Source organism: Xylaria bambusicola (assembly GCF_022495145.1).
Source record: "Xylaria bambusicola strain CBS 139988 unplaced genomic scaffold F5B22scaffold_31, whole genome shotgun sequence".
Classification (NCBI taxonomy): Eukaryota; Fungi; Ascomycota; class Sordariomycetes; order Xylariales; family Xylariaceae; genus Xylaria; species Xylaria bambusicola.
The window spans coordinates 191830-213739 of NW_025953584.1; the positions used below are offsets into that span (position 1 = coordinate 191830).

At 48.0% G+C, this 21910-nt stretch overlaps 7 protein-coding genes and 1 non-coding gene across 8 annotated transcripts; 6 read left to right on the forward strand and 2 right to left on the reverse strand.

The window, feature by feature from the left end:
* Nucleotides 1–1770: 1770 nt before the first annotated feature.
* Nucleotides 1771–4611, forward strand: F5B22DRAFT_637387 (NIMA-interacting protein tinc; the record flags this gene model as incomplete). Its single annotated transcript, XM_047977433.1, has 5 exons — nt 1771–1894; nt 1969–2526; nt 2594–2773; nt 2833–3377; nt 3430–4611. The coding sequence occupies 5 exons, from the start codon at nt 1771–1773 to the stop codon at nt 4609–4611; spliced, it is 2589 nt and encodes an 862-aa protein (XP_047829284.1).
* A 369-nt stretch (nt 4612–4980) lies between these two features.
* F5B22DRAFT_612994 (cellulase-like protein) lies at nt 4981–6764 on the forward strand. Its single transcript, XM_047975381.1, has 3 exons — nt 4981–5180; nt 5266–6015; nt 6208–6764. Exons 2-3 carry the CDS (start codon nt 5575–5577, stop codon nt 6535–6537), a joined length of 771 nt encoding a protein of 256 aa, XP_047829285.1. The 5' UTR covers nt 4981–5180; nt 5266–5574; the 3' UTR covers nt 6538–6764.
* Nucleotides 6765–8162: 1398 nt separating this feature from the next.
* F5B22DRAFT_t130 lies at nt 8163–8234 on the reverse strand. Its single transcript has one exon. It is a non-coding gene; the product is annotated as a tRNA-Gln (tRNA).
* Nucleotides 8235–8796: 562 nt separating this feature from the next.
* Nucleotides 8797–10662, forward strand: F5B22DRAFT_612996 (uncharacterized protein). The gene is made up of 4 exons (XM_047975382.1): nt 8797–9204; nt 9253–9755; nt 9909–10028; nt 10079–10662. The coding sequence occupies exons 1-4, from the start codon at nt 9182–9184 to the stop codon at nt 10525–10527; spliced, it is 1095 nt and encodes a 364-aa protein (XP_047829286.1). The 5' UTR covers nt 8797–9181; the 3' UTR covers nt 10528–10662.
* On the reverse strand, nt 10663–12719 carry F5B22DRAFT_612997 (acyl-CoA dehydrogenase). Its single transcript, XM_047975383.1, has one exon. The coding sequence runs from the start codon at nt 12014–12016 to the stop codon at nt 10730–10732; it is 1287 nt and encodes a 428-aa protein (XP_047829287.1). The 5' UTR covers nt 12017–12719; the 3' UTR covers nt 10663–10729.
* A 411-nt stretch (nt 12720–13130) lies between these two features.
* On the forward strand, nt 13131–13704 carry F5B22DRAFT_657437 (uncharacterized protein; the record flags this gene model as incomplete). The annotated part of the gene is made up of 2 exons (XM_047980040.1): nt 13131–13603; nt 13665–13704. 2 exons carry the CDS (start codon nt 13131–13133, stop codon nt 13702–13704), a joined length of 513 nt encoding a protein of 170 aa, XP_047829288.1.
* A 1278-nt stretch (nt 13705–14982) lies between these two features.
* Nucleotides 14983–16396, forward strand: F5B22DRAFT_612998 (uncharacterized protein). The gene is made up of 3 exons (XM_047975384.1): nt 14983–15156; nt 15230–15490; nt 15622–16396. Exons 1-3 carry the CDS (start codon nt 15027–15029, stop codon nt 16281–16283), a joined length of 1053 nt encoding a protein of 350 aa, XP_047829289.1. The 5' UTR covers nt 14983–15026; the 3' UTR covers nt 16284–16396.
* A 202-nt stretch (nt 16397–16598) lies between these two features.
* F5B22DRAFT_613000 (uncharacterized protein) lies at nt 16599–17657 on the forward strand. Its single transcript, XM_047975385.1, has 2 exons — nt 16599–16734; nt 16786–17657. Exon 2 carries the CDS (start codon nt 16856–16858, stop codon nt 17360–17362), a length of 507 nt encoding a protein of 168 aa, XP_047829290.1. The 5' UTR covers nt 16599–16734; nt 16786–16855; the 3' UTR covers nt 17363–17657.
* The last annotated feature ends 4253 nt before the right edge of the window (nt 17658–21910 follow it).

The following is a 21910-nucleotide window of genomic DNA, read 5'->3' on the forward strand; positions in this document are numbered from 1 at the left end:
CAAGCTAACTACAGCGATCACTTTCTCAAGCGTTGCTCGAATTCAGCATATCATCTAAGCTCTGGATAATTGAAGGTTTCCAGGAATGCTAACATTTACATCTATCAGTGCAATGGGGAGCTTTTGCCACACATATTTGTACAGGTGTCGAAAGACGGTAGCTACCTACTTAGGTAGGTATGTATAATTCCAAGTTAGTCATAAGCATGTTAAGCTTCAATGCTTGTAGATGCAGAGGAAATATTTGGATATAACAACAAGCAGACTCTCGAAAATCTTGGTAAGCATAATACCAGAGCAAGATCAATCTTGCAGCGAGCATCTTGATCTATCTTTGTTATGAAGTTGTCTTTGGGTAGGTGTGTAGACACGGAAGCGCGTTATGCCACACGCCCCGCCTCTGTCGGCTTGCGGAGCCGAGTTGATCCGCCAAGCCCTCCCCCTCCCCCTCTCCCCCATTGCCATGCGATCCCGTCCCATCACCACATCACCATCACCTGCATTGCATTGCCCGCCCCAAGTTTCACCATTTCCCTTTGAGCCAAACCAGACTTCCGGGATATCGAGATCTTGATCTTAGCGCCAATCGTGACAAGTCTGTGACGACCTTGTCACATACCTACTACCCAATTTATATATCACCTGCATAACTAGACCTGCCTTCACTGCTCTGTTCTGCAAATGCCCATGTACAGATATTATTGCCTACTGCTTATAAAGGCCAATTAATTGCCTTCACCCTCGAATAACACCGTGAACGAATCACACAGTCTGTTGATGCCATTTTCACCGTCCCCTATGGAAGTCGCCTATGGAAGAGGACACCTGCTCCATGTTCCGAGATTAAGTATATGTAGCCATGCGAACGGTGAAACGAGGTTCCACGTTTCGGGCATTTCCATCATTGATACTACATTACGATTAGATATGAGTACTGAGATCATAAACTAAGTGATGACAAGTTTCTTAGCCGGCAAATACACTACGACATAAGTTTCTACACCATATAACATCGCTATAGAGCGGATTGCCAAAGGAAGACGACGGTAGGCTGCCGGTGATGAACAAGTCTGAACAAGTCAAGTTTCATAAAGTGATTGATTCAATGGGCGATCTGCTAGCCTGCCTACGACTGCTATCCAGACTTACTTCGTACGCTCTTTGGCTTGGCCTTCTCTTGGCATCCTCCGTGATCAGCCAATCTTGACCTCAGACAGGTCCCCTCCAAACCCCTCCATCGAAATCCAGGCGGTCGTCCTACCTACCTACCTGTTGACTTGTTGTACGAAGTACGTAGCAAGGTACGGTATCGCGGGCGCACCCGAGGGCCCCGACACCACGCCAGTTAGTACGGCATGCGGTAGCCGATCCAATGGCACTACTGTTAGTCAAGGGGCCGCTTGCTTGCTGGTGGAACAAACGACATCAAACAAGATGCCCCTCCCCCTCTCTGCCCTCCTTTCCAGCCTGTATCATCGGTGCCAGGGCAGAGAGCTAAGGAAGAGCCAGGGTCTCAGAGCTCCCCTCCCCCTCCTCTCCACCACCACAACGTCACATCTCGTCCCAGTCCCTCCTCAGTCAGTTCAAATTCTCTCCCTACCTTTAGGTCGCTATATTTTGTCGTCTGCCTAACATCACCACACAATCTCTCTTTCCTTGGTCCAGCTTGGCAATTTTTATCTAGTATTTGTTTTTCCTTTTCCACTTCCTCGCCAACATCACTTGGTGTATCACCATATTACTGCGACGCGAGCCCTGAGACATACAATCATGATCTCTCCGAAGCTCTACCCTGGGCTGCTGGGGCTGGCTATCTTGTTTATCTTTGTGCGACCCGCGCTTGCTTTCGGCGCCGGCAACATCGCCGGCATTTCCAAGGTTGAGGGCCAGAACTGTTTGTGATCCTTGTTATTTACTCACGCTGTCAAGCGACAACCTTTAGGTGTGCTAACGTATGCATCGTCGTAGGGCGCCATGGCGATATCGAGGACACCCTTCTCACCATTCTTATGGCCCGCGCGGTCGGCGGCAAGAAGTTCAATAAATTGATGGTTTCGCGTGTCTACTTCGGAAACTGGCTTCGCGACTATTCTCAAGCGATTGACGTAGGTACCGTCAAGTCAGTCTCAGCCGAGGCCATTCGTCTTCTCCTTTCTGTTCTCGGTTTCATGAGTTTCGGCTTCGGCTCCAAGGAGTTCGAAGTTACCGCGGAGCGTCTCGGCTGCTACCGCCCCGAAGACCATATCGATAACCCGAAGAATTATGCCGACAATGAAGACGCTCGCCAGTACCATCGAGCACTGCGTGGCCCTGTCGATGAGAGCGTTGAGCTTGCTATTGATGAAGAAACCGGAATGAAGAATTATATCGCAAACGAGCGCGTGAATATTATGACTTCGGCCCTTCACGTTCGACGCCTCTTCGGCAAAAGTATCGAGCTAGTTCGAAACTATAAGCATAGCAACAATAAGGCCGACTTTTACGAGGCACTACGACTTCTGGGAACCGGTCTTCACTGCCTCGAAGGTAAGAATAGGAGCCGCACAAATGACACACAAATGTCAATGTGAGACATGCATTAACATATCACTAGATTATCTGGCTCATAGTAACTACACGGAACTGGCTTTGATCGAGTTGGGCGAGCGTGACATATTTCCTCACGTCGGTAGCCGTACCCAACTACAAATCCCAGGTGTCAGACACGAAGTTTGGCCGATTGTCACGGGAACATTTGGTGGTGTTGATTTCCTCCACTCCGTCACTGGCGAAGGTACCGTAGTTAACCATATGAACGCCCATGAGGCCATGTCTAACCTGGGGACAATATAGTTTCGGACAAGTTGACCCAGAACGAGATCCAAGAACTTGAAGGACAACTAGAACAGCACTCCCACGATGACACCAGTGTCCTAGCAGATCTACTCGACAAGATCCCAGATGGTGTATTTGGTGCTGACGATAAGAAGCAGAAAATGAACAACATCCAATCCAATGCTCAGGCAGCACAAATGGAGAATACTTCGATCTCTCCCCGAGACCCTGAGGAATTCACTCAATATGCCGGTCAAGTCTTCCAGCAGATTATGCCCGCCATCGAGTTCCATGATGACCTGATGAAATCCATCAGTGCGGCTATCGAGAAGATTCCCATTTTACCCCAGATCATCGAACAGCTCGAAGAACAGCTATCGATGTGGGTCTTCACCATTATTGCGCCTTTCGTCTTACCTATCATTTCCCAGGTGAAGAATGAGCTTGCGACTGGGTCAAGCGAAATCATCGCTAGCAGTCAGAATGAACAGCATATCGTATTCAATGACCATAACTGCTCCGATCCCACACACTCAATGCTGTCCAAGGATCACTTTTCAAACGTAAGGTTTCTAGAACCTCATCGTAGTATAGTCTTTTACTAACCATTTCAAGATTCTTAACGAAATTGCAGGCAAGACTGCCAGCAAGGTGGTAGCCTGGGTCACACCTCAGATAATGGAGGCTTGGGACGACGAGGGTGTTGACATTGATCGTACTTTAACCCGAATCGTTAACGGTGTGCTTCACCACCCAGCACAGCGCCATATGGGAGAGGACGGTGCCGAAGACGGTCGAAACATGATGTTCCGCAGCGTTGAGGAATGGTGGAGCGAGATGCCTGATGATGCCAAAGATGAATATCGACAGAAGCTCTCCCGCGAAGGTGTGCTTAATGGTCAAAACCATAAGGAGGGCGTCCATGATACCGGCCACGGCTGTGGAAAACCCCTCGGCATGAACAAAACCTTCCAAGGCGGCGGCACCGTTGAGGATCGCATCGCTGGCGCCGCTGCCGGTGCCATTTTCGAAGGTATCACGGGTGGTATCTCGAACGTGGTTGACTCCCAGTCAGGTGGTCAAATCAAACTACCCAGCGGCGGTGGAGGAGATGGCGGTGAAGAATCATTTGGCGGAGGTCTTCTTGGTAAAATTGGCAGCTCAATACTTGGTGGTGCCTTCAAGAAGGAGGAAAGCGAATCATTCGAGAGCAGACAGCAGTACAACGACGGTTCTTACACCGAGAGCCGGACCGAATATGGCCGTTCTGAAGACCGCTATGGACAGGCTAACGTCAGCGAAACTCATTACTCTAGCGGAGAGCAGCGTTCCGAATACAGCCGCTATGAACAAGATGATAGCGGTAGAGGCTACGGTTACCAAGAGCGAACTGAGACCCGTCCTACCTATGGTGGTGGATACGAGGAGCGTACTGAGCGCCGATACGAGAGCAATGAAGACAGCTATGAGGAGTCTAGTGGATGGCGTCAGCGACGAGAAGATGATGGCGGTTACGGTGGGCGAGGTGATGACTATGGCCGCCAAGAACGACAAGAATATGGACGATCTGACGACTACGGACGATCTGAGAGACAGGAATACGGACGCTCAGATGAATACGGGCGTTCCGATGATTATGGTCGCCAGGAGAGACAGGAGTATGGACGGTCCGATGACGACGGTCGTGAAGATCGCCGCGAGGATGAATCAGGAGGCGGTGGCTTCCTAGGCAGAGTCATGGATCGTGTTGGTGAAGAGTTCGAAAACAGACGACGCCGAGATGATGGATGGTCCTAAGCATCTTTCTACTCAGAAAAACATCCTGTAGCCCGAAAGTGCTGGTTCATAGATTCAGGGATCAGAATCCCTCGTGGCTAATGCTTCTAAAAGCTAGTAACACAGTCTCCTCCCTACAAGAATGAATAATAAATAGGCGATGTTCTATTTCTTACTTTACTCTCACATCTTATGCTGACTTGGTTCTATTTTCTCATCTTCAAGACTTGAATAGATACTCCGAGTCCTCCCCTTGAGAACTTCTGATGCTTAGGTCAGCTATTAAAAAGTCCAAGTGTGGCTAGACTCCGAAGCCAAGCTTTCCAAACGCGGGGAATGAGGCTGTATTAACCCTGCCGCCAATGATATGACATCGCAAATCTGTATTTATATTGCTATCGTGGTATCGAGAACCGGCACACGGTGAACAATGACTCTTTTCCCAGATTGTCCCGTTTCACTTTCAAATTATATCAAGCAATCATGCTAAAACTCGGCCCGATATCCCCTCACCGCCAGCCGCTGGGATAAAACGGGATGATATTACGTAGGTGGGTAGTACGATAGTTACTCCAAGAGATCTCGAGAAGGTACTCCTGATCCAGCACTGTGAACCAACCTATGGATAGCTCACAGGCCATGTCTACATGCTAACCTCCGTCTTCCGGTACATAGTGTGCAATTAGCGATGGAATATTTCCTACTGGACCGCGTAGCATGGGCGATTTTTCAAGCAAAGGCGGCAATATAGCTATTTCGGTTAGAATCCCGACTGGTATGACATCCCATCATGCGATTCAGGCATTCTTTAAAGCTCCGACCTCTCTCTCAATCATGTACTAGGTAGATAGTGTTGCTCTTTCGGCTGTCTGGCGATCGACGTGACCGGGTTACTTCGTGGTACAATATCACAACATCCCCTAGACCACAACACTCAAGTAGAGGAAACAAGCAGCAGCCTTCGAAAGCAGAAAGGCAGAAAGGATGCATCTCAAACACCTCCCGTTAGCGGCCCTCTCCCTTGCCGGCGTGGCCTCTTCCCAGGGGGCCTCGGGCTCAGGGCAGACCACGCGCTACTGGGACTGCTGCAAGCCGTCGTGCGCCTGGTCGATGAAGACGAACAGCGGCAAGCTCATCGGGACGTGCTCGAAGTCGGACGCCCCGCTCAACGACAACGGCGCCACGCGCTCGGGCTGCGACAACGGCGGCTCGGCGTACATGTGCTCGAACCAGAGCCCCTGGGCCGTCAGCGAGTCGCTGAGCTACGGCTGGGCCGCCGTGCGCATCTCCGGGCAGACGGAGACGACCTGGTGCTGCGCCTGCTACGAACTCACGTTCACGAGCGGCCCTGTGGCGGGCAAGAAGATGATTGTGCAGGCGAGCAATACTGGCGGAGACCTGGGACAGAATCATTTCGATCTTGCGGTGAGTGAGACTAGGATTTCATTTGCTTCCTCCTATCTGTTCTTGGTTCTATCCACCCCATCAGTCTCTCGGGTTTCGTATCATTTCATTTCCACTTCTCCTCTTACTGCCTCTTTGCGATCATCCATCCCATTTCTTTCGAGAACAAATAGCTTCGACATGACAAGGTCTAATACACCATACCGTGCACAGATCCCCGGTGGCGGTGTCGGCCAGTTCAACGCCTGCACGAACCAATACGGCGCCCCGTCGAACGGCTGGGGCCAACGCTACGGCGGCGTGTCGTCGCGGTCCGAATGCGACGGCTTCCCTGCTGCCCTCAAGGCGGGCTGCTACTGGCGCTTCGACTGGTTCGGCGGCGCCGACAACCCGGGCGTCACCTTCAAGCAGGTCGCGTGTCCCGCGGCCCTCGTCGCCAAGAGCGGATGCTCGCGGAACAACGATGCGATTAATGAGACACCTACGGGCTCGAGCAGTGTGAGCACTTGGTTGCCTGGGGCTACTGGGACTGCTTCCTTTTAGGGGCCTGGGGGTGGGAGCCAGGTTGAGATAGCGGAGGATGATATTGGAATATTGTATCGTATATACTAAAAATAATGCAACTTAATGTGCATTTTTGAAGGTAACTCGTACCGTCCCCTTAAGTTAAGTAGATGTTAAGCCGACTATTTCTCAGGGATTCTTGTTTTCAAGTACGTCAAATATCCCCTGCAAAGACGATATTAAGATAGGTACCTAGTCAATTATCAAAGTAATATCATCTGGTTCTTGGGTATTTTTATATAATGTTCAGCGCTGAAAGCTTCAGTGTATTTCGCCAAGTCTCGCTAAATTTTTCTTTTCTCCTACCCGTCCATGCCTTTTATCATCATAAATGCAGTAGACGAAGTATACAGACCGCACCCTCATTTTACTCGATTTCACTTGACTGAGACATATAGTAGAGCACCACGATAGGAATACAGACACTTATTCGGTGAGGGGTAAAAGTTATTGTTGCAATCGAAGTCAGAGATACCGAATTATGTAGATCGGGGGTACATGTAATTAATTACTCAACACACATTATTGGATATCCAGCTGTCTACAACGCCGTTGATATTAATCCCAATGGCACCAGTGATCGTCACGTACGACCATAGCCTCTGGAGAGCTCGGGATCCCGTTCGCTCTCCCCTAGATAAACCAGAGAGCGCCAAATCAGTAGTCGGGTCGGTGACGACCGGCGAATCCTTGGTGTTGTACGTAATTCTTTTGCTCCTGTACTACTTGTTTTTTTTCTTGCTCAGGCTGAGTAGGGCTTTCGGCTTTAGTTTTGGGATAAAGCTCATCATGAAAAGGCATCTGATGAGGTCGAAGGGAGTTAGACTGTTGAAGGGATGGGTATTTCTATCCCACTAACGAGAGTGAAGGTTTGGTCTTGAGGTTTACGCACAACACGATATATCTAACCGCGTATTCTGTGAGGAATGTACCAGACTATTATGGTACTGTCTTGGCTACGCAAATAAGCAAATAGTATGTAGTATAACTCCAGCGACGAATACCACAGAGTCTCATTCGCTTGTGGTTAAAATTATGAAACGACATTTGACCCAATGTATAGATACTGATTATCTTATTCTTTTTACTTTCTGAGCTATGCACACAGGTGAGACTCTCTATATAATGCTCGCCGGGAAACATATCTGAAGCCTAATTGTATTACCATTTTTATTGTGCTTTGACGCGCAAACTAAACCGCATTTATTAAGAACAGAGAAAATGGAAAATACGAAGGACTTTCAACGCTGTCACTTTTGACTTTTAGACACCGCGCATGAACAAATTGTCTTGCTATGCATTTATGCAACTCGTTGAGATTTATAACAGCAGCATTTCTACAATTGTGTTCTCTTCCTAGAGTAGGATTAATACTATTCCTAAACTACCATTCGATTTAGTGATGTAATCTACCCCACATCATAAAGGCCCAAACTACTGATTTCATAAGCTTTATTAGCATTTATTAATATATCTATAAATAATATTCTTATGCTCTTTTACTAGGGTTGTAAGAGAGGGGAAATGGAGGCACATGAAACAAAATAAGTATGAAGCGCTGGATGCTGTGCAGAAAAACTAAAAGTAAAAAGCTAAACAAATAAAGGTCTCCCTGGGAATCGAACCCAGATTAGCGGAATCAGAATCCGCTGTGATAACCATTACACTAGGAAACCCTATCCATAATCCCCCGTGATGGATGTTTGACCGGAGCAAATTTACAGACTATATTGTAAAAAGTAGGGTTAACCAGGCGTATAAAAGGAAAACTTCCAAACAATAGACGAAGTAGCTTTGAATTAATTTAGTTTAATGCCATTTAAGGTGCAGGGATATAACGCTTTCCCTCCTATCAACATCCATACTGTTAGCCTTAAGAGCGACTACTAAAGTCTAACCTCGGAGTATAATATTCTTAACTGTACATCGTGGCGCCGAAACCACGAGAAGGGGCATCTAGGGATCATCGAACTATCGGTGTATGCAGGCTATCGCCGACGGATGTATGAATAATTACCCGTGTTGTGCTCAGATAGGCTTGCTTGCTCCTGCTAAAAGCACAATGAAGAGCATTCGCCTGTTCAGGTTATCGAGTCGGAGCTCCGCTCCGATTGCATATATCGGTAAATGCCGACAACCCCGCCTCAGCTCCTCCGACCGTCGGATTCAACTGCGTCGGGTCAAACCCGAAAAGGAATTATATGACTTGTCTGGTGACAGTCCTGAAGCGATATACTGGGTCAGTGTATGAAAGTCATAACCTGAATTGAAGAGTAAAATATAAGAAGCTTGATTCCCTTGGCTCGAAATCAAATAGCGAAGCTGCTTAAAATAGCGACTGGCATCCTACTGTTTTCTTTCGCAGCTACGAGTATGTCATAGTTATCGTATTTTCATTGAGTGTATCTGCCTGCAGCCACCCATTTCCGTGACCTTTGTGACAGGTCAGGGTGATTTGGGTAGCGTGATCATTATGTGGGGTGTTTCCTGAATCGGATGTTGCTTCTGCTTATCTATTCAGGTACAAATGAGACCTTCGATCAACATGGCCTTCTATATTTAGCTGATAGCACGCGTGCAACGAAAGGGTATTATTATGAAGTTAGCTGATATATAAACTAAGATGGCCAAGATTGTCGTGATCGGGTATGTCAATTCTCAGTCTCTCTAGACTCTGCTAACGTATGGCCAAAGTGCTGGTGTAACTGGTCTCAGCTGCGCCTTGCGCATTCAAGAGGCCGGTCATAGCGTTACCATCATAGCCAAAGATTTTCCCAGCGGGTTTGAAACCATTGATTCTGCAACCCAAATCAACTTCACCTCCCCATGGGGTGGCGCACACAATCGCTTCATCTTACCACCTCCAGGTGCCGCGCCAGACTCCCAAGAAGCCCGTGAACACGCCATGTCGTTGGTAACGTGGGAGGAGATGCACTCCTTGCATACACAACACCCTGAAGCTGGCATCACGTTTATGAAAGCGTATGATTACTTCGAGGCACCTGAGCTAGCCCAAACTTCGCTCACGGAGGAGAAAGCGCGGGATAAGTACGGTATGAAGGGCTTCAAGTTTTTCACAAAGGATGAGCTGCCTGATGGCGTGCAAATGGGGTACGAGTATGATACCTGGAGTCTAAATCCAATGGTTTACTGCGGGTTTCTACTACGACGGTTTGCTTATAGGGGTGGCAAAATTCGTAAGTGGCTCAGCTTCTTATTTGTCTTATATTACCGTTGTCTCCCGAATTTAGGGGCAAACTGAATAGTGACAATATCGACGATTGCCCCATTGTTTTACAGCACTCATTTGAACAGGCAACATACAGATGACAGTTGCTAAGTTCATATAGTCAAGAGAGAGATCAGGGAGCCCCTTGAAGTATTCGAAATGAAGGAAGTGGCGCCATTTGACGTGCTTGTCAACGCATCGGGCATTGGATTCGGGGATCCGGATGTCTTCATCATCACAGGCAAGCAACTATGTCAAGGTGATTTGATATATATCGCTCATACATAACAGGTCAAACGTGCCTTGTAGCCAACCCCTGCCCAGTTACAATCGTCAAGTTGAACGCCGTGGGCATGCCGACATTCAATGTCCCGCGAGGTTTCGAGGGTGGAACAATCATTGGAGGTACTAAGATACCAAATGATTGGAACCCCAACCCGTCTCTTGAGCTTAGAGAGAAGATACTAAGTAACTTTGCCGCCATATACCCCGATATTCTAGGTCCCGACGGTAAGTTTACTGTCATAAAGGATATCATCGGTAGACGCCCGGCTCGGAAGGGCGGCATGCGACTCGAGAAAGAGATTGCACAGGGTGAAAAGTGTATTATCCATGCCTATGGCTTGGGAGGGCGTGGTTACGAGCTTAGTTGGGGTGTTGCAGATAAAGTGGGAAAGCTGCTTGCTTCTCATCTAGGGTCAGCCGACATTCCAGTCAGACAAGTGCAGGCTAAGATTTGAAGACTCAATGCCACCTCATTCCCTCCAAAAAGGTCACAGAATGCAAGGATCTTAATTACATTAATATCTTGCGATAGACGTTGACAAGCTGGGTTGAGCGATATTTAATCACTCGTAATGAACGTATGTGCACATATGATGATATTATCTTCGTCTTTATATCTTACACAGACTATCAGTATCTCGAGAAACGCGCAACATATTACAGCTTAGACTTCTCATCAGCCTTCTTCTTCGCAGTTTTAATCTCTTCCTTAAACGCCAGATCCCCTAAAATCTCTTCAGAACCGCCCCCAACAACCATCATCCTGAGATCCCTCGTAATCTGCTCGACGCGTCCGCCACCGCCGGGACCATCCCGCTGATACGCGATGCCTCCCATCACCTGCTGTGCTTCCCGGGCGGCGAGCTCAAGGATGCGTCCGCCTGAGATCTTAGCCATGGCGATAGGGCCAGCAATGCCTTTGCTCTCCCATCCGTGCTGCTTGATGTGATACGCGATCTGCTCAAGACGAGCCCAGTGAGCTTCTATCTCCCGGGCCAGATGTACGAGTTTATGCCGAATGACTTGGTGCCCGATAAGTGGGATCCCGAACGTCTCGCGCTCGTGCGCGTAAGCCAGGGCCGTGGACAGACACGTGCGCGCTTTGCGATTGCACCCGATGGCCATGACGAAGCGCTCGTTGTTGAAGTTCTTCATCACGTACATGAACCCCGCGTTCTCGACACCAAGCAAGTGGTCAGCGGGCACTCTGACATTGTCCATACGCACCCAGCTCGCGCCGCCTGCGCTCTGCCCGCTGTTGCGGATTTTCTCCACGGATACCCCAGGTAGCGACAGCGGAATTACGATCAGCGAGATACCGCGCGCGCCGGGCCCGCCTGTGCGCACTGCGGTCGTCATGTGCGTCGCCCACTGACTCCCCGTGATCCATTTCTTGGTCCCGCTAACGATGTAGTGCGTGCCGTCGGGATTCTTCTTCGCCGTATTCTTCAGATTGCTCACGTCGCTGCCGCCGCTGGGCTCTGTAATGCCCAGGCAGAAGTTTGTCTCTCCTGTGAAGATTCCGGGTAGCCAGCGCTTTTTCTGCACCTCTGTACCGTAGTTCACGATGGGCGGGACGCCAATTACATTTGCGCCCCCGGACAGCGCCGTGGTTACACCGCCTTCGACACGCGATGACTCGTCAATAAGGATCATGCGGTGGAAAATATCTAGCTCGCCGATTGGGATTCCGGCTACAGCGGCGAATTCTCTCGGTCGGTATTCCCTTGGGACCTCAAGGTGTCCTAGACCAGACTGCAGGTATGACTGCTTTGCGGGTTCAGGACAGTCTCCTTTTTCCTCCCATTCCAGCATGTGGGGTATGACATTTTCGTCATAATACTTGCGCGCGTAAGCTTGAAGTCTGCGGTGTGACTCGTCGTAGTAGGGCGATGCTAATGAGCTCAGCCATGGAGGCTCAGTCCAAGGAAACTCTTGGTCCATTGATTACTATGATCAGCTCCAAGTAACCCAATGCTGAGTTGCTGGATGGTTTAGGATGCGCGGATGGGGGCCGTCCCGTAGGTGGGCGGATCTGAGCGGAGGTGCCGAGGCAATTCCCAGATCGGGTTTGAAAAGTGTGATTGGCTGATTGGAACTGCCCTTGTTTGCAGTCTACACAGTAAATTCAGTTTGATGCAAAGTCAAGAGCTCTTTGCATGATCGACAATGCAGATTTCCTACAATTTGCACAGTCACTCCTATTTACCGGGCATGATCTACCAATAGAAGTTAGGCAAACCATTTATCAGCGGTAATGCGGCACAGATTTGTCGTTACACAAGATCATAATGCTGTACTGTGGTCATGTATACCTAGATACTTACTATCAATTCTCTTCATGCGACGATGGCTGGGTTCATTTGACGCTGTTAGAGTGGTCTGAACAACAGTTGTCGGCCTCAAAGGGCTCTAGAGCTAGACATATCTCTATAACATCACAGGCTCATGTCGCTGGCTCATGCACTCGGGCATGATTAGATAACAGTTTCCGCCTTCGGAACTTTGTGCTGTGAGACTTGAGGATCTGCATGTCACTAGCTGTGCACCAGCCACCCCAGAGTTGCATGCATACACAGCTATTCTCATCAGCGGTTGACGCAGGTATCATTGCTATACGATTCGGGCCGTGATAATATGGTCGAAGATCCTATATTTAGCTATGTCGTATCACCTACAAAGTAAACGGAATATCATCAGCTTCTTATACTACTCTTAGGCACCGAGTTCTCGAAAGCTTGAAAAGCCTGGTTTACTACCCACGGATTTCGTTTAGCAACTTGGTCACCAAAATTCAGACTACGAATTGGAAGTGTTCAAGCATGTTGCCGGAGGTTTGAACTTCGAAATTAGAGGCCTAAAACGGTATTATTCTTAGATTTTCCATCCACCCTCGCCCATTTTTTTATGCTGGCGTTTGATTCAATGAAAAGCTCGTTTATATCCCAACGTGCGGCGTGCTCGATCGAAGAAAAGACGAAGTGACATTTTAGAGAAGTGTCAGTAAAAAACTGCCTGATATAACCTCATCGTAAGTTTCGTCCATCATAAATACAATATGATTCTGATTGAGATGCCTAGGATGCAAGCTTTGAGCCTCGCCAACCGAGAGAAAATGCATATGACGTGGAACGGGTCTTGGCTATCTCGGCCAAATGAAGGCATGTTGGTCACTTCAAGAGTCAAGCGTTGGGCGAGCGATGATGATGGGATTGTGCTGCCTACTATTATCATTCCCGTAGTAATTGTCTTTGTATTTGTTCCATTGTCCATTGTGATGTACCGATCCTGGAAATGGGAAAGGGCCAATGGAATAAATAGCAAACGGACTCAGGCTATAGAGGAAGGAGTTGGAGGATTCGAAAAGGCTGAACTGTCAAGTGGATCTTCAGTAGTGATAAACGAGATGGACAACTCAAGTGAAGCTCAAGAATTGCCTGATAGGAAGGATGGGTTACCCCATGAGGTGCTTGGTGCTACAGCGTTACCGCAAGAGCTTCCAGCTGAACTGCTTGAGATGCCCGCTGAGGTGTATATAAAACAAAGCTAGCAAATGTAAATGCAATACCCAGGCTGACGCTGGAGGATACAGGATTTCAGGCTTCCGTTCCCATGGCCTACATTACAACTAGAAATAATTGGTTCTAGCTCCCAAACAGGCCTACCGCGCCTTGGGTTTCTCATCCGTCACCTACCTTTTCCACGTCCTACGAAGGGGGTGGCTTTTAGAGGTAGTCGGGAGTTTTTTTTTTTTTTTCTTTTTTTTTTTTTTTTTTAGCTATATTCGCTGGAGCTGATGAATTGATAACCTAGTTAGTTTAATCTACTCACCCTCGAAAATCTATTTTATTCCTATTTATTCACTATGCGCCCCTATTTCTTCTAGTCGCACTGGGGATCCTCGTAAAAACTCCATACTTATCGTTATATGAGATCTTTGGTGAGATACGCGGTGATTTGTTTCAAGAGCTGGACCGCGCATTTAAGAGGTCCGGACTCCTTGATCTTGCCTGACAATCATCCAACATGTAAATAGTAGTATAGTTAATGTCTAGTCCAGCGATCCTGCTAATCGCTAGGCCCCGAGCACATGATTCGAGTATATTGTACAGGATGTTCTGTGGAAATGGGGAAACTCGAATGAAACTCGATGACTTGATGAACAAGTTTATGCTTTGTCGATAACGAGGGTGTAGCTCACAACTGCCAACTGCCCCCGCTGTAAGCCCAGCTAAGCACTCATTTGTTGACGTCCGCGAAGCAAGAACCCTGCTATGCTGTCCTCCTACATACCACCTATTATCATAATAGCCTAGCGTCGTAGTGTATAGCGTCACAATCGGCTACTGAGCCGATCGAATCAAGTCGCGAGACCTCCATTCAACAAGCTTTGACATTTTCCTATTCTAGCAACTGTCAAGTCCTAGCCCGCAGATCATATAAAGATTCTATTAGCTGGATTTATTCTGCAGGTCTTCCGTTGAGCTACAGGACTATATAGGCAGGTGCTTCTTCTGGCTTGCGCCATAAACTGCGTAGCGATGCGTAGCACGGACACCGTTCCTACTGTGAGTATATTTGCGTTGTATTTCCACTGATTTTTCATTATCCTTGAGAACCATGATCGAACGTTCCGTGGCAGCTCGTCTACTTAAATCATGAACCCTCACTTCGAGATCTGCTCAGCTAATGCTTAGAAATATGAGGTAGTGGTACCGAGATGCAAGTTCACATATGGAGCATAGCGACGTAGTGTGTTATGCTCCTTTCGTAGGGCTCAGCATTTATCCATCTATCAAGTGACTTGTGCTGGCGCCAGCATAGATAGCTTGCCCAACTGAAGGCGGCGAAATGATATAACCATTGATTCCCTCGTTGTGTTGAGGCAGGAGGATATTTTGCAAGCTTCAGAAGCAGACAACTTACACTAATCGCTCATATCGACTATATAAAAATGCTTCTATGTCTTCTTTTCGGTGCTGTGACTTGCAGCAGCCTCGCTTCAGCAACCACAGTGACGTTCGTATCGTGGACAAGCACAAGCACATGCAGTTATCAACTTGAATCCGGCGGTGTGCCACCTAGTACGCTCTCCCAAGGGACCGCGAAACTTCATGGATAGAGCATGCTGATTTTCTAACTGCCATATCCTTATAGCGCCTGTTCCAACTAGTGAAGTTACATTCTATACCACTGAGATTACAACCAACGCTACTTTAACTGTCCCCCCAACTTCGACGGTTGAGGCTCCCAGAGTTACTTCAACACTGCACACCTTAACCGCGTATACTTTTGCTGTGCCAACTGTGACGGTCCCAACATCTACAAGCTATGCTCAAGTCTGGAAGACAGTGGCCACAGGCACCTTCGCTGATACTGTTTGCGCCAACGGAGCAAACCCCACCACGGTGACCAAGTGTAAGTCAGGTTCACTCCTCTCGTTGATATGCGAAGGAGGCACTCCGGCGTCACCATGAGGCACATTAGGGTTCTTTTTAATCGGACGGTATCTCCGCGCGATGGAAGTTGTTGACACGGTCGTTTTCTAGACACGGGTACGTATACAGCTGTATCAGGACAGGAGACCACTGTCCCAGCTACTTATCCGGTTTCGGCTCTCTGCTCCACGGGAACCATCTATTATAATTTCATCCTCCCAACTGTGACCCGGGGTTCTACTGTCACAACAACTTCGACACCAACGGTGTACGCAACGTCATACACAACGACAAGTACCAGCACAATAATCTACTACACAGTAACGTCATACTTAACTACAGTATCATCCACCATCACCTCTTATGTGCCGCACGCCGAGACCACAACTCACACAGTCGCGTGCCCGGAGAAGACTGTGACAAAGACACTCGACGCGCGTTGTGCACCGACGAATCTAATCGGTACCATAAACGGCGAAGGGATCCGCTCGGGTCGGTACGCAGATCGGGTATCTGTAATCTACACGCGCGAGGAGCCATGGGCAAGTGACTACACGGCTTGTTGCCAAGCATGCATCGACAACGAGGGATGCGGAGCTTCTGACTCGGGCTTCGGCGCCTGTGGATTATACTACAGCGCCACGGTGGAGGGCGAGCCCATCTGTGATGCTTTCATCCTCTCTTTTACTTCGTCTCCTAACGCCTATCCGGGGCAGAGCCTTGTCTATCAGACCGGATGCGGCGAGATTGAGTATGATGGCAGTTTACCGTAATAGGTCTCGGAAATCAGTGAATAGATGGTGGTGATATCACGTATCCAACGACTAATCTCACGATTAATGCGAACTTCAAACTACATATTGATCGACTACAAATAGGACAGCTCTTAAAGATATTGTTAGTAGTGTAATACGGCAGTGCTATCATTACTTTGCAAGGTTATTCAATATTATCTTCATTTCCTGGTAACTTAGATTTCATTGGTGCCTGTGCCGCAGCATGTGACCCTTCACGCGCCTCCAAAACTTACGAGCCTAGGGCCCTACTCGCCTAAATCATGACTTTAAAGCTGCATAAACTTTAACACAGCACACAACCTTGGACGTCTTTATGACACCGCATTGAGGTGCCTCTTCTTCCCAATGCAATATCATTTCGTGCCCTCACCTTAAAATGGAATCGCAGTGCTCCTTGTTATTTACGAGAACCTAACTCAGGAAGTAGGTATGTCAGTTACTGAAGTAAGAAAAGGACAGGGTTAGCTAATAGTAACAGGCAACAAAACCATTTCACGACCAACCCTGAACCCAACAACTCTGGTCATTACCGCTCTCGAATCTCAACAATGCATGCCTATATCACGATACTACGGCGTATCTTTTTCGGAGCGTTCACTATCTGGCCCTTGAACATTTATATGATTGGCGGCTATCTTGGTCCGGCGCTGTTCTTGATTCTCTACCCAATCAGCTTTTTCGATGCGGATCCATTGCAATGGTTATATAGTTGGTTTACGTCTCCTGAAGCTACCCGGCGGTGGGTTTTTAGTTGGCTACTTGGTCTAATCTCGGAGTTGATCTACTACGTCGGATGGCTCTGCTCGAGGGTGCTCAGAGGCCAACAAACAAACTCCGCGGAGTATATACCATTGGCACTCAAAGTTCTTCTGCTGATTATGTCTCTACCTCTTTCAGCCGGAAATTACTCTGCTGATAGATACATGGCTCTGCAGAGCGACCAAGGGAAGGCGAGCTTACGGCAGGATGGGGGGAATTATCAAGAGAAGCGACCAGAGAAAGAACCTGCATCAAGCCATAGTTGCTCCTCTAGGTACTCGTTGCAGCAGAAGTAGGTATTTACTCCATGAGTACATCTCAAGCCGTCTCCCGTGCACTGCCTGCATGTGTATGTACCTAGCGGTTCAAGCAGTTCCTATACAAGCAAATGAACGGGAAGGAAGTTACGTCGGGTTGTCATGCAATCGCTCAATTTTCTGGTGGCCCCTTCCGCCAACAGCTACCATCACACGCAGTAGCTTCATGTTAGAATATTATAGGGAAAGAGCGGCTTGCAGTGATGTGAGCAGATGAAAAAAGTGCCCTTCCGCCCGTTTCACCTCTCTTTTCCCTTTTTTTCCTCTTTTTCCCTTATGATCTCTGATAGCACAATGCTACGTCTTAAAACTTCTTTGACTCAGTTCCTGCGTGGGTGTGGGAATCCCACGCACTTCATCTGTGCTATCTTCTGGTACAGCTCCATCATGTCTACCCTAACACTGGCAGGTTCTTCAGTGTTCGCTCTACTTAAAATGATGATGGGAACGGATGACCTACTCCTCTTACTCCGCGTCTGGTTGTATGGCACCTTGGTGCTCACCGGAATGGGGTTTGCGTGGGGACTAGCGACGTTCCACACTCTGAGTTTTGGTATCGACGCTGCTGAACTTGGTGATGGCGCTCAACAAAGGGATATTATATTACAATGGAGACGGGGAGCAACGGCCGTACAGGACACCGTAGTCCGTTGGGCTTGGAAGATTGTTTCGGTGGCGAGCGAACCTGACCTTGTATAAACGATGGTTTAATTCGGCGGCTCCCACCGCTGATGTAGCCGTCGGTAGTATGCCTGGGGGCGGTATCAGCGACATGGGATCGTCGAATGGGTGGGTGGGCGGTTCCCCCCCTAGAGCTTCATGGTGTGTGCTCTGTGGTGGTGGTGGTGGTGTTAACGGCTGAGGCGTACAAGTAAGTCTTCCAGGAGGCTGTTCATCAACAGATTGTTAGACTAATAGCCCAGCACATACTATCGGTGCCGCTTCAATTTCTAAAATCCCGGCGATCGTCACGCTCCAAGGAACCCAGAAGCCGCCTAAAACACACTCTAACCGTCTAATGACCTATGCCTCCTCACGCTCCCAACTACTTGGCCGTTCCCATTGAATGTCCACCTCTTGGGACACCATCTTGGCATTTTCGAGGCTTTGCATACTCACAGTCCTACAAGCTCCGGAAAAGGCGGCATAAACAAGACACTAGATACTAAATCACACCAATCTTCGACTCCCGGGCACTTCTCACACGATGGCTAAGAATCAGACCTTCCACCAACAGCTTGGCCTTCTGTTGTTGCTGATCCTTTCAAATCCTGGATTGAACCCTTTGCTAAAGTCCTTGCTTAAGCCCCTAGCTCAACCCTTCCAACTACCTCCCCCAAAGTACCAACCTATGCAACTGCCCGCAAATAAGCGCCCATTTCAGATCCGTCGGTATTTATAACAAGGGCAGTCGAACTGGGCTTGGAACTGAGGATTCTGATTACAATGATCAACTAGGGCTGCAGTAGTCCTTGACCAACCAACTCCTTCTCGGCTGTTGGTGGCTTGAGATGACTCTATATACAAATGATCTGCCAGCCCAGACCGCCTGGGTCTCTAGGGTCTGTTTCAAGAAGCGAAGTCTGTATAACCTCACTTTCCAATATTGCCCAATATTGCCTGCATGTCTTGAAAGATCATGAACAGCCTGCAATGTCCCTTCGTACGGCCGAAGCGTAAGGCGAACCGCATATTTCAGCCGGCACAGAGGTTGCACGTGTAACAATATCTTATCACCCCTCCAGTTGTCATCAAATTTTCAACCAGTTCCACTAAGATGCGAAACCCTACATAGCTCAGCTTTCAACCTCCAAAGCGTTATTAGCGCCATTCAGTCAGGAGATTCGACGGACCAGATCTACCCAATATTTGGCATATCACCATGCTGCTAACGGAGAGGAAATAGAAGCCTGTATCAACGGCTATCTTTAATGTGGTGGCGGCGAATAATAGAGAACTGATCTACCACCGGGGGGAATATGGCGCCAGTGGCTTTCTTCTGGTAGCTTTCGCTCTCCTCCGCACCTCCCGGTTACTCCATCAAGCAACCGATATATTGCGGAAACTTCTGATTTCAGGTGCTGACCCTAAAGTCATCCCAGCTGCCTCTACAGCCGTTCAACAGAGAACTCCCAGGTCCGGGCCTACTGAAGCGGATATGAACAACATCTATGAAGATAACAAGCTTTAGTGCAAGCCTAGTCTTCGGTCGTTATTCGGTGTCGCCTTGGCTTTAGCGGAACGCTATTTACTAAATCGAGCGGCACGGTTGCAGTCGCTGTCTGGTCAAAAGCGCATTCTAGCACGTAGAAAGAGTGCAGAGGCACTCATTGGAATCGATTTCCTCGTAATTGGCTAAGAGAATGCGGTGAATAAATTGAAGGGAAGCCTTTTGAAGTATGTTAATTACCATCTGTCGTGATATCAATCTCAACTAATTGTTATTGCCATTTAGCAATGACAAGAGACGAGCCTCTATTCTTGTTATTCGCAGATCTTAGTGGCCACGGTGAGACAGCTCGCCCGGAAGTTTGGAGAACTTATGTCTTTGGAACATCAGTTCGTAGACTGCACCATGTTCAGTCGAGAAGAGGAGTTTTTTGGCCCAAGCCTCCCTATTCAGGCCTTGATACAGGTTCACCCGTGAATAATTTCCTGGCTAGAATGTCTGAGAGCAAATATATTGTTTTCGTGGACGAATTTGAAAAAGGAGAAAAAAACGACGGCACTGCGGAATACGTTACTCATCCCGTTTGACCAAGGTATGCACTGCCTCTCCATGTGTGTGAAATTCATCACTTACATATGTCGAAGGAGAATATGTGGACCGTCGCAGCGCATCAAAGGCCAGCTGTTCACAAACAGTACGGCTCCTAGCTACGAACATATTTGATTCTACAATCCACGAGTTCTGTGTGGATAACAAAAGGGGCTCCTGGAGAGTGCAGAAAACCCCAAAGCGAGACTTTTCGAGAAGCTTGTAGGGTCCTTAAGGAAAGAATGTCTGTCGCATTTTGGTGCGCCCCTTGCAGGTCGAATTAGCGAAATTCCCCCATTCCCTAACCTTCTCTCCCGATCAAACAAGGAAAGCGAGAACATGGTTTTTTGTTCAACGTAGGTGGGGCTATATAATAACCTTTAGACCGCTCGAACGTCTAACGGCGTCGTTTTTGAGCGTTCGAGATTGGTAATATTGAGCTAGACGTGGCAAAGTGTTCTATGGTCTGCTCGTACATTGCCAAGAACGATTATGTACCTGAGTTAGGTGCACCGGGTGTTTTTGATGGGGTTAAGAGGGCGATTGAAGAGAGACTGGTGGATCAATAACTAGAGAAAGGTGAAGATTTCTAGGAAAATAAGCCAGTAACACGGTTGACTGTTGGTGTGAATGAAGAGCAATAACTTGAGGTATTGCTGGTGCCGAGGGAGAATAGGAATGCTTAGCCAATATTTAGGCTGGAGTGCCAGGGCAACTCATAGAGCCATCGTGCGAGGAGCTTAATGAAATGAAATTAATACGTGGATACTTAATGGTAATCTCAGCCCGACCTTTGGAATGAGCAGAGCCAAATCTGCAGTTATCGGTTCGGTCCACTTGTCAGATCTCTGTTCGGGCGACTGTAACTCGGGAGGTTTTGCATTCCCATCAGAATCGCCAGTCTTCTGGATCAAATATTGCAGCAACTATAACAAGGACAGATAACTGGGCTTGGAACTTGATGCTATTCAGATTACAATAATCAACTAGAGCTGCATGAGTCCTTGACCAACCAACTCCTTCTCGGCTGTTAGTGGCTTGACTAGACTCTATATGAGAACCACGTTTTCTGTGGCACCGCGGCACGCTCACAATGTCTTCCAAAAGGGCCAGTTAATCGAGGATGCATAGTCCATTTGACTGCAAGCTGATACCGGCTCCCCTGTCGGACTCGAGAGTGTCTGTCACGGCCTTCCAGAAGAATGTATGTGATGCCGAGCTTTTCAAACTCAAAGCAAGAGTTACGCCAACAATCCCGCTGCCAGCGATAACAACTTCGTAGTACTACTTAGGTCGAGCCATAGTGACTGGTAAGTGTTTTTCCAAGAAACAATGCAAAAAAAAAAAAAAAAAAAAAAAAAAAAAAACATGACAACGAAGCCTGGAGTGACAATACTATTTAGCTACTCTGACTAGGTTGTTGTTGTTGTTGTTTTTATCGTTGTGAGGGGCAGTCTATCCACCGCAACTCTGACCTCCCTTGGGGAACCACCGTTGACGCATTATTAAATATAGATACGTATGACATAGTTACCAAACCGCACGAGGTCATTAAATTGAGCTGCTATTCCCCTCTAGCTCTCATCACTCTCATCAACATCCACACAAGGAAAGTTATCGAACATCTAGTTTATTCTGATCACAGTATCCGAACCCCCTTTTCACATGTCATTATCATTCAAGATGGCTTTAGGCTATGATGAAAACGTTACAAACGGCAACAATTCTGGCTTGTCTAAACCCTAATCCGGCACACTTGGGCTCTTGGT